The sequence below is a fragment of the Neopelma chrysocephalum genome, unplaced genomic scaffold, assembly GCF_003984885.1.
Source record: "Neopelma chrysocephalum unplaced genomic scaffold, ASM398488v2 Primary Assembly neopelma1_59, whole genome shotgun sequence".
In the NCBI taxonomy this organism is placed as follows: Eukaryota; Metazoa; Chordata; class Aves; order Passeriformes; family Pipridae; genus Neopelma; species Neopelma chrysocephalum.
The window spans coordinates 18,842,112-18,853,360 of NW_020897714.1; the positions used below are offsets into that span (position 1 = coordinate 18,842,112).

The 11,249-nt window shown below is 54.8% G+C and overlaps 1 protein-coding gene across 3 annotated transcripts; it reads right to left on the bottom strand.

Annotated features, from left to right (window-relative positions):
* Positions 1-8: 8 nt before the first annotated feature.
* GGA1 (golgi associated, gamma adaptin ear containing, ARF binding protein 1) lies at positions 9-10,959 on the bottom strand. Of its 3 annotated transcripts, none has more exons than XM_027680282.1 (17): positions 10,942-10,959; positions 9,848-9,932; positions 9,478-9,553; positions 8,773-8,871; positions 7,377-7,500; positions 6,780-6,880; positions 5,724-5,804; positions 5,176-5,313; positions 4,966-5,047; positions 4,646-4,753; positions 4,191-4,346; positions 3,362-3,426; positions 3,042-3,220; positions 2,651-2,934; positions 2,280-2,449; positions 1,940-2,050; positions 9-1,768 (listed from the first exon to the last, which is right to left on the bottom strand). In XM_027680282.1, the coding sequence occupies exons 4-17, from the start codon at positions 8,854-8,856 to the stop codon at positions 1,658-1,660; spliced, it is 1,794 nt and encodes a 597-aa protein (XP_027536083.1). In that variant the 5' UTR covers positions 8,857-8,871; positions 9,478-9,553; positions 9,848-9,932; positions 10,942-10,959; the 3' UTR covers positions 9-1,657. The 3 variants fall into 3 exon arrangements, with proteins under 3 accessions (XP_027536083.1, XP_027536082.1, XP_027536081.1); XM_027680281.1 differs by lacking the exon at positions 10,942-10,959 and adding an exon at positions 10,545-10,642; XM_027680280.1 differs by lacking the exon at positions 10,942-10,959 and adding an exon at positions 10,324-10,437.
* Between the last annotated feature and the right edge of the window lie 290 nt (positions 10,960-11,249).

Genomic DNA, 11,249 nt, shown 5'->3' on the forward strand with positions numbered 1-11,249 from the left:
GGACAGGATCAGGAAAGAACTCTTTATTTCCCATAAATACAGCTGATTCTTCGCGCCGGGCGTCTAATTTTAAATGTTTGTTTTCTTCCATTTACAGAATTCTGCACTGAAAATATATACAAGTCTATTCAAGAACCAAACAAGATCTGCAAGGAAAAAACCCATACAAAACCCTTAACAGACCAGAAAGGGAAGTAAGACACAGCAGAATCCCAGCACAAAGACCTTGCTTCCCCTTGTCTTCTACTGCCTGCTGTGCCCAGCTTTGAGAAACATCACCTTTGCTGCCCTGAGCCAAGAGTGCAAGGCACCCCACTTGTCCCCACCTCACAGAAGCCTCCTTCTGGCTCTGACAAGCCAACACAGGGCACAGCTTGCCTCTGTTTTCTATGCTCAGGCCCCTCTCAAAACCAGCTTAGAAATGGGAAGCAGCTCCCATGGTCTCAAGTCCCATGAGGAATCAGGATTGCTTGGGATGTGCCATTCCGCAGTCTCCTCCATGCCTGCAGATCCCCGCTCTTGTGTCACAGTGATCAGGTGGCTGGAGTGAGCCCCCTCCCCGCCACAGGGAGCCAGGCCTGCCCTCAGCTGCGGGCAAAGGTGAGCAAGGCACAGCTGAACCCCCCCCCGTACGCCCCTGTGAAGAGCTTAGTGGTGATGGACTGGGCTCCCATTTCTCCCTGGCTCCCAGCCCATCACCTACCCCACCAAGAGAAGACACTGAAGAGCTGAGAAAGCTCCCCATGCCTCCAAGCTCTCCAGTCCAGCCAAAGTGGAGGAAGACTAAGTGCTGCTTCCTCACCCCATCTGTCAGGAGGCTGCAAGGAGACCACCCCCTACAGTGTGCCCCTCTCCAGCCCCCGTTCTTAAAGTTGTTATGATAGATAAAATGTGGGAAGAGTGCGGGCCACCCCGCTGTGGGGGTTCAGAACTCCAGCTGAAAGGGGCTGGGAAGGCACAGAGCAAGCCCTTCCCAGCCCCCAGGGTCCCACCCTGGGGCTCACCTCCCATGAGCAGCTCTCTAAGCAGCTAAGACAGAGAGATGTGATGATCACTCTCCCTGGCCCCCCCAAAGCAAGGGCAGCTGCCTGCTCTCTGGTGCTGGAGAGATACCTAGCCTCTGTCCAGCCTTGTTCCATACCAGCTCCAGTGTGATCCCAACAGATAGGGAAACACTGGGGCCCAGCTCCAAGGAGGGGAGAAGGGGGACAAGATGGAGCACCATAGAGCACGAAGTAGCTGAAAAGCTGGGAAGTGCAGAGGGAGCAGAAAAGAATATTCCTTTGCTAGCCCTTGCCCTGGGCTGAGGCTGTTAAAGCTCCCTGTCCTTGTTCCCCACTGCACCTAGAGCAGGAAAGCAGGGTTAGAAGAGAAGCTGGACAGACTGGGGAGGGAGTGTCATCTTCGGAAGAGCAGGGAAGGCAACTGTTCACACACACGAAGCTTTCCACTCTGCTCCTAGTCTTGTGGAATGAACATCTCCTGGCATCTCTGCTCTCCTCCTCGAGGCACGCTCCCTCGGGCCCTTGCCCAACTGCCTGGAGAATAGAGCGTGAGCAGCAGTCCCCCACCCACCCTCCCATCTCCTCAGGCTGCTCCAGCCCTGCAGGGTTGGCTTCCCGAGGAATCTGCAGTGTAGTGCCTGCAACATGTGGCTCTAGAGGTTTCCCCAGGACTCTGGTGGGGGAAACTGGTCCACATCCCCAATTTCATTGTAGGTTTGCTCTCCCATGGTGAAGGTCAGCTTGTACCGTAGCCTCACTTTTTCCTGGAGATGGAGGAGAAAGGATAAGCAATCAGAAGGAGGGGAAGAAAGGCATGAGGCACAAACCATTTATGTCTCTCAGACAATGCTGAGAGGGAACGGGGACAGGGTAAGGAGGTTTTGCCTAGGCACCAAAACCAGCCTTTGCTCGTGCCCCAGGGATGATGCCGTTACCTTCTGTGGGTTAGCGAGCAGCAGGACTTGGGTGATGGCACTGGGGTGGACAATGGGATTGAATGCTGGCAGCTCCGTGCCTGAGGGAGGCTGCAGCTTCACCTTCATTACCTAGGGAGAGAGAAGAGCATCCCACACTCCTGAGTGACTTGGCAGCCGAAGCTCTGCTCCTGTACTTGGGGAGCTTCAACTGTTTAGTCAAAAGAGAAAAACATTGTGCTGGTTCCCGCTAATCTGAAGGCAACACAACTTGCTCCCATGCCCACAGAGCTCTCTCAACCCACCCTGCTTTTTCTGCTCTTGCCCAGTCTGGGGACCTCAGCCCTGGCAGTTCCCTCACCTTGGGGACGGCAGACTGAAAGACAATGTTGCGGATGGGCTGCGGGGCCGTGCTGAGCATAGAAATCACCACCACAAGCACATCAGGTCTCTCGGGCAGGGCATCCTTAGCAAAGTGGAAGAGGACACGGAAGCCATGTTGATCATACACTGTCACAGGGAGAATGCTGCCTGTGGGAAAGGCAGGGACAGGCAGCAGTCAGCCACGAGGGAATTGGCCCCATCACCCAAACTCCATGCAAGTGACAGAGACAGCATTCCTCCTCAACCTCCACAAAATCCAATGAGCAAGAAGTTTCTTCACGTTCTTCCCTTCCATGTGTGCAGCGTTTGTTCCCCCCATGCCTGCCCCCCTCTTTTTCCCCAGCTCACTGGGTTTGATTGACTCCAGAGGCACAGTGATGTTGGCCAGCGAGATCTCCTGAGGCAGCGCAGTGGCAGGAGGCTGTGGTGGGACTGCAGTACTTCCTACTGGTGTGGTGGCAGCTTTCGGAAGTGTAGCAGGGGCAGGCAGCTCTGAGGTCAGGGGCAGTGTGGGGTTAGGGGAAACACTCTGGAGCACAGGTGGAGTGCTGGGATTGTGGGCTGTGGTGCCAGAGCTGCTCCTGTTCTGCAGGTCCCTCAGGGTGAGCCGAGGGGGTGGCTGCTGCTTCTCCCTATAGGGAAAGAGCAAGGAGTGGAACGGGGCATTGAAGTGCTGTGTCCAGCACCCCAGAAATGGAAAAGATGGGGAGAGATGCGAGATTGCACTGCCCCTGCTTACCATCGCACTTGTTGGGACTCTGGAGGCAAAGACTGCTGCAGCAGAGTCTTGCCCAGGAGGTCCAGGTCATCCAGGCCACTGCTGCTAGGAGAAGGTTTGGGGGAGGATGCACCGGCATCTGCTTTGACTGGTAGTGTTGCTGTGATGGGGGTGATACCAAGCTCATTGTTATCTGATGACTGTAAAAAGAATGCACAGGAGAGCCCCCAAAGCAGGGTTGCATATCAGCACCAACCATCTGATCTGGGATCTTTCCCTACTTCTTCATTTATTGCTTTTACTACCCTCCCCACCCTCTGCCATGGCTCCCAGCACACTACCTGGAAGCTGTTCCAGCCACTGGTGTCACTGGCCTGGGCAGCATGTGGCGCTGGGTCATTCAGGCCTGCCAGGAGTAAAAGCAAACATGAAGTTTAGCTATCAAGTGGGTAAGAGCAACAAACGTGGCCTGAATAAGAGAGACGAAGCAGGGCAGAACCACCAACGTGGTCTCCATCTCTGGCCCCCATCCTTGCATGGGGGAGAGCCAGGAAGGTGATAGTAGGTTTTTCTGCCCAGAGATCCTCATTTGCAGTCTAGTTCTCACTGCAATTGGCAGAAAAGTGACTACTACTGGGCTGACAAGTCTGGCTGACCATGTTGTCTACTTCATGCTGTTGTACTCAAAGCACTTGTCTTAGCAAACAGACACCTTGTTGGGCAAAGAAGGACTCTAAAGCCTTCTAGGATTGGCTCCTCACGAGATTTCCATGTGAACAGTTCTGGAAGTCCCATGCATCTGTTGTCAGCTCATGACTTCAACACCAAGCAGTAAACATGAGGAGGTGAGGGTGATCCACTCTTGTGATCCCATCTGCGGATGGCCATTGCATCATGCTTGATTTACCTGCTAGGTCAGTTTTCCCAGAGCAAATCAGTGGGGGCATCCCTGCAGGCTCTCTCTGACTAGCTAGGAAAACACCTTGGGACTGAAGTTCAGAATCATAGCAGGGTCTTTCCCTCATGCTAAATGGGGGACATGTCTGTGTCTTTCATTATTCACCTCTCCCAGAGCTCTTTCTTATGAGAATGTTGCTGCCACAAGAACCACCCATGCAGAATATCCAGAGTCAAGGAGAGAATAAAGAGCTTTTGCTCTAGATTTCTCACCTAAAGACATGAGTTCATCATCCAGCAAGGAGACAGAGCCAGCCTGGTCAGGCATGGGGACTGCTGAGCCACCTGAAACGGTGGGCAAGGCTGGGTAGGAAGGGCATGTTGCTGGAAGCTCCAGGCCAGACAGATCCAGAAGCGCTGAGGCACTGCCTGCAAAAAAAAAGGAAGAAGCTGAGAATCAAAAACTTTACCCAGTCCTTATACAGTGTGCTGAGGCCAGTTCCCACCCTTCCACCTGGGAGAGGAAGAATGCCCTGCTCTCCCTTCCAGTTCCCTCTCTTCATGCATCTGTCACCCTCACATGCTGTTTCCTCATCTCACCAGCCCCACTCTGACCTGCTGCAGGTTTCACCTTTCCACTGCTCTCAATCTCCTCTTACACTGCAGGAAACCAGCAATAGGGTCTCTCTGCTTGATGTTCCTGTCCCCAGTTCCCCAAGTCTCCTCACCTCGAAGGGGACCAGCCACTGTCTCCCCATTGATCTCTTCTCCCCGTACAAGCTGCTTGTAGAGATTGATCACGTGTGTTAGATTGTCATTGGCTTGCAGGATCTCCGCTGAAATGGAATAGGTGGGAACTAAATTTGAAAACAGTCAAGAGAGTGACTTTTATACCCTGATTCTGTCTATTCTGTCAAAGCAAGGCCCAAGGAGCTGCAACAACCCACTGCAGAGAGGGTGTTTGCCATTGTTGCTGCAGAATGCACCAGGGTACACTGACACCTCCACGGCAGTCTCAGCAGGAATGAGAAAGGCCAGATTTGTTTACCCAGAGCTTCATCATTGTCTTCTGTGTCACTGGCAAGGCGGAAGAGCATGGGCCTCATGCGCTCACAGCGCTGATACAGCTCCTGGAGGAGAGAAGAAAGGGGTGCTGAAGTAAGCAGTAGGACGCTCAGCTGGGGCTACAAAATAGGCAGGAGGATGGGGGGATAATTCTGCTATGCCCAGGGAGGATGCTGGGATGGCCTTCCCTCACCTTCATTAGGTCCTCATTGCTTTCAGTTGTCTCCCCTTTACTGTAGTTTGTCACCATCTCTGTCAGCAGCTTCACATTGTTGTTCACCTCCTCAATGGCATTCACTCTCTTGGAGATCTTCTCCATGCGCTTCTGGTCCTGCAGGGGAAGCACATGGGGAAGGATGTCCTTGCTCTTGGCTATAACTTGGAGAGGAAGCCAGTCAACCACCAGCTCCCTGGTCTAAGGCACAGCAACACTGCCCCCAAAACAGCTCCCACTCCAGTGAAAAACTCCAGGTTATCTCTGGGCCATAACTTGCCAAACAGAAGGAACTGCTGCAGATCTAGTGCTGCAACAGGGCTTGGGCCACAGAATGCACCCAGACACATTCCTCCAAGAAGCCAAGGGATGGCAGAAACCACACATGGACTCTTTAGCAGTTGCTACAGCAAAATTCTGGGCAGAAGCTCTGTATGTTGCACGAGGTCACAGAGCCACTGCTCCTTTAGTGCCAACCATCACCACCCAGACCATGTCCCCCCAGCTTCCCTTGTTCCCAGCCACACCTCCTGAACCATCTCCTTGATGAGCTTGTTGGCAGCCCGGAGGTCCTCAGGATGGGAACTTTTCAAGAGCCGAGCCAGTGTCTGCAAAAGAGAAGGTACCTCTGAGCCCAAGCTGAGGGGCGGCAGCCAGAGTCACTCTTGCTACACTAGAGCCAGTAGTTTCCCCTTTCCCAAACCTGTATCTGGCAGAGGCAGTGGACAATGCCAGCTGTTTAGAAAGCCCAGCCACAGGAGCTATCAGAGACCAGAGAGAGAAGAAATAAAACTGCCCTTCCTTTTCCCATTATGGTTCTGGTTATGCGAGATAGGTCCTTCCCTGAAGATTCCCTGCATTCAAACCCTGCTCCTACCTGCCTGTTACCCACCATGGAGAGTCTGGAGTGCAGCAGCACTAGCACTGAGACAGAGAAAGCCTGGTTTGTGCAAGAATTGCCATGGGATTGTAATGGACTCAGACCTCTTAACATGCCTCTTTGCAGGTGCAATTGGTGAAGAGGGAGAGCTCCCACCTTCTCTCTGTCTCCACAGTCAGTGAACAGTCCCACTGGCCACCTATAAATCCTCATCTGCAGACTCTGACCCATGGAGGCAAAAGGTGTCACCTGCAGCAAACTGGCTGCAGAACTAGACCCAGAGGAGCTCAATACTTGTTTAAATGTATCAGCACTGATAATGCAGAAGTTTGCCTGACACAATTCCGATGGAAAGACAACAAAGGATGGGTCCAGGAGGGTATAAGTAGTTAGGCAATAAGCAGATTGCAGTGCTGGGGTGGGGAAGAGATAACAGCAGCAGCATCTGGGGCTGGGATTTAGACCTTGTGGCCAGGTAGCTCAGCTAAGTCAAAGGTCAAACGGACCCACATGCCCCACCTCTGTCTGTTTCTTTTGTCATGATTTTGGAGCAGTCCCTCAGCATTTCTGTGCTGCAATTTTCTGAAGGAGAGCATGTGGAGCAGGGGCCTCAACTCTTTCTGGATCTCCACATTAGGGGGACAGGAGGTACTGGAGCAGGAGGATATTGCCTGCTGTCCCTCTCCTCGCACAGAGCCCTCACCTTGGATTTTTCTTCATCATCAAAGATGATGTTCTTGGGCCGAGGAGGTGGCGGTGGAAAAGGAGCGTCATCGGGCAGTTTTGGGTCACACTTCACAATTCCTACAGTAGACACCAAAGCAGAGATCAGCAAAATTCACCCATTTGGGCATGGCACCGCCACCCAGGTCTTCTTTCCCTAGTGGCCCACCAAACCCAGCTGGGACTGACGGTGTGTGGGTTTGCTCCTGTTACCCAAGACCCTGGATTGTGTTTTCATAAGAACTCCCCATAATTATCCTCTCTTAGAAAATTCCAGCATCTACTACCAAAGCACTCATAGCCCTTCAGCTCCAGACCTTTCCAGGGCCCCATCTCCCACAGAAGCAAGCAGATATGTCCTCCCACCCAGCAACTTAGACCACCAGCAACTCCCTCTGCCCGGCTAGGAGCCCCAAGACACCCAGTCATTCTCCTGACCCTAGTGCTGAGCCAGACTGATGGATGTCATGGGTCTGGGCACAGGGAAGAGAGAGCTCATTTCAGATTCTGTCCAGACAAAAAACAAGGGAGGGCAAACCATCCATCCACCTTCCCCTTCCAGACCACTGCCTCTCACCTTGTTTCTTCAGCATCTGGTAGGCTTCTGAGATCTTCACCTCGTGGGGCAGTCCTAGTGTCCAGCTGTACATCAGCTCCAGGATCTTTGACTTCACTTTTTCTGGTGTCCGGCTGCCAAGATACTAGAGGAACAGAAAAGAGGTGGCTTGAAGCTGATCTGAGCCGTTGCAAGCTTGACCTGCTCCTCTCCTCTCACTCCCCAGGAGAAGTGAGACTATTTCCAACGGCACAAGGAGGAGGAAAGAGGAAGCAAGTAGGGAAGCTCATGAGGGCCTTGCAACACATCCTATGCTGTGCCTGGTTTCCACAACAGGAAAACAAGAGGTGTGAGGAATGCTGTAGCAGCAGCCCCTTAGCAAGACACAGAGACGGGTGGGAAGGCTCAGGCAGGTCTCTGTCCCCTCCTCGTGAAGAAAAGGGTCCTGCCAACAGAAGCTGCTCAGCAAGGGAGCCTTCGAGAACAGGGGACAGCAAGGCTGGGAGAGGAAGGACTGTGGGTAATGGTCTCCGAGGCAAGGCCCTGTGCCTGGCATCCTTTAGAGCAAGGTGAGCCCCAGATGACCAGTACACAGTAGGGAGATACCCAAATGTTACAGCTCTCCTCCTGCCATGCAATCATCCTTCACCCTTCTCCCGTGGGTCTGCTGGGAGTTCTGGTAGTAGAAATAGTGCATGTGCCACCAGAGTCTAGTGGCTTAAGGCAGAGGACATGCTCTAGGGTGCCAAGCAAGAGGACTTTAGGATGCTGCTGTCACTGTTCCTGGTTATTCATCACTGCAGATCACAAGCTGTGACTGGCAGACAAATGTTTTCCTTAGTCATATTTAGTCTTTGTTCCCTTAACCCTACACTTGCTGGTGTTCACTGTCTTGATTGAATTGGGGAGCACACACAGCTTGTTCTGCTGCAGGAACAGCAGCATCAGCAGAGGAGCAGGTAATGACTTGGTCTTTCAGATGGACTCGCCAGAACACCACTGACCAGGCCTGGGCTTGTCCTCCCTGAGTGTCTCAATCAGGTTGGGACACCCCAGAGAGACACGGTCAGATGTCAGAGCTGGGGGAGGTTCCCAAGCACATGCAGCACAGAGCCCAACAGCGATGCAGAGAAGGTGACTCCAGGCCCACACGTGAGCTCAGCTGTCTCACAAGTGCTGGCTGCATCATGTCTAGCTGGCCCTCAGCTTCCTACATCAACAATCAGCCTGGAACAGAGGGGTGAAAACTCACCTTCCAACCAGGAAACTCAGCAGGGAACAAGGACTAGATCTCATACTAACTGTCCTGTTTTCCCCACATTCCAGTGGGTGTCTGGCCTTTCTGCTCAGCCACCACTTTTTCCCAAAGCCCTCCTGTCACCAGGAGTCCTCTCTAGCACGATGCCTTGAGACCCACCTTGGGCGACACCACCTTGATGAGCTCATTGAGGAAGCGGAACTTGCCCACCTCGTCATGGAAGCGTTTGCCACAGCTCTTCATGCAAGACTCCAGCACCTGGGGAGAGGGGACAGGTGAGTCCCAGCATGGGGACAGCAGCAGGATCAGGAGACAGCTCCCTCCTCCTTCTCCTTCACCAGGTGTGGGGCCCATGGCTACTGTCACAGCAGCGGAGGAACATCCCCTTCCCCCCATCCCAGGGTGGTCAAGCACCCTCTCACAAAGAAACAAGAAGATTTTCCTCTTTGGAGCCAGTTTTTGCAGAGATGGCTCAACAGCCTATGGAAAGGGATACCCTTAGAGAAGTCATACCAGGGTTTCACAGTGTGGATCCACAACACGATTAAGAATCATAGAATCATTTAGGTTCGAAAAGATCATCAAGATCATGGAGTCCATCCATTAACTCAGCACTGCCAAGACCACCATAACAAAAACCAAAAAAGCTTCCTATCAACAGGATACGATCTTAGGAACAAGACCTTTCCAAGTAACCTCTCCTGACTTGTGGAACCACCTTCGCTCCCTCTCCCACCCAAGGGCCCAGGTGCTCCAGAGCTTTCTTAGAGCGAATTCAAAGCTTCCCATGCTTCTCCAGTAAAGCTGGAGCATCTCCACGCCCTGCCCCTCCATCTAATTCTACCAGCCTGCAGATGCCCTTACCGTGAGGGCCTGGATAGCTTCCCATTCTTGCGGAGACTGGATCTTGTGGGCAAGAAGTCGGGTGGCAAGTGGAGGACTGGAAGGAGTGAGGGGAAAAAAAATGCTAGGCGGTTATTGATGAAAACCCTGGTCCCTGTCTTCCTGTCTGGGAATCCAGGGGTGAAAAGCATGTCGCAAGTTGAAGACACTGATAAGGCATCAAGACACCTCAAAACCTGGGGGGTACCTTCCATTAGTGGACCAGGACCCCCCCACCTACCCCTACCTTGAGGGCCTTTGTGCCTATTCAGCTCTTGGGACAATCCCACTGGATTTCACTGTGTGAGGGATCACAACTAGGCCTGTGACCTGGAAAGGACGAAGCACTTACCCCTCCAGCTCCTTATTGAGCTGCTCACAGAACGCATTGATACCATCCCAGTCCAGGTCCTTGTTCAGGGGGTTTGTTGCTTTGTCTGCGGGCGGGAGGAAGGGACGGTAAGAAAAACCTCCCCAGGCGAGGGGCAACGTCGATCCCACTCCCTCCCTGCCAGCTCCACCAGGTGCAGTGGCCGGGGATGGTGAAGGAGGAGAAACACGCCGGTGTGCACTCGCCCCTTCCCGTGGCTGCCCTGTGCACAAACTCTCGCCTCCTCCTCCCCGCTGACCCCCGCGCGCCCGCCCGCCCGCCCTGGGCTCACCGCAGCCCCCGGGTGCGCCCACACTCACCCCCCGCATCGGGCCCCGCACCTGCCCGGAGCCGCGCCCTCCACCCTCCGCTACGTGCGACCCCCGGTGCCCCCTCCCTCACAGCTCCCCCGCCGGCCGCGCCAGAGGGAGCGGCGGGGCGGTCGCGACCGCACTCACTGATGCGCGCCTCCAGCGTCTCGGGCTCCATGTCGGGGGACCGCGGCTGCTCAGTGAGGCAGCGCCGCTCCGCCGCCCTCCCGCCGGGCCCGGCGCGGCCGCGCCATGGAGGGCCCCGATCCCTCTGGCCACTGACACCCGGAAGTCAGCGGCCCAGAGCGTCGCCCCGCCGCCAGAGCGCCCCCTGCCGGTGCGCGCCCTCGCTCCACCATGGAGCTCACTCGCGCGGGGGAAGGAAAGGCGCGGGACGGGAAAGGAAGCGGAAGGGCCTCCCGGAGAAGGGCATGGAGGGCAGGCGAGCGCGGGGCGGGGCGGGGCAGGGCGCCGGAAAGCAGCCGCCGCGCGGAAACCACTGGGCCGATCCTCCCCGGACCAACCCGCGTACTGGCAGGTGAAGCCACTTCCGGAAAGAAGACCGGGCACTTCCGGCTGGCGGCGCGCGGCGTCCTTTCAAAGGACACGGGCTCGCCGGATGCGGCGCATGTGCAGTGCGCCCCCGCCCCGGAGATGGAGGGGGACCAGGTGCCGACCCATAATGAATATAAATATAAATATAATATAAATGCTAGTAAGCGAGCTCCCCTGCCGTGATCTTTAAGTAGCAGGTGATCTCCTGACCTTCTGCCTCGCTGAGCAGCGTGCGTGTGAGGGGATGTCGGTGGAGCCCTGGAGAGAGCTGGAGGGTTCCAGGAGAACAAACTCCGTTTGCCCTCGTTTTCCTCGTGGCTCTGGCAATCTAGGCCAGCGCCAGCTGTGACACTTGACACCGCCTGTTTGCTCTGTGCTCCAGTGGCCCTGGCAGGAGCAGCGCGTCTTCTCCCCGACTCGCTGCCTTCGTTGTTTACTTTCCTGCACTTCAAACAGCGTTGGTGGAAGGGACGAGCTCGGCGAGCTTTGGGGAGCCTCAGCCTCCCCCTGTGTGAGGA

Coding starts and splice junctions, on each gene's coding strand:
- GGA1 (XM_027680280.1), bottom strand. CDS start 10,354: ATGGAGCCCGAGACGCTGGAGGCGCGCATCA. Junction 7,501..8,772: donor TCAAGGTGGTGTCGCCCAAG/GTGGGTCTCAAG, acceptor CTGTTCCTCTAG/TATCTTGGCAGCCGGACACC. Junction 4,754..4,965: donor AGACAATGATGAAGCTCTGG/GTAAACAAATCT, acceptor ATTCCATTTCAG/CGGAGATCCTGCAAGCCAAT.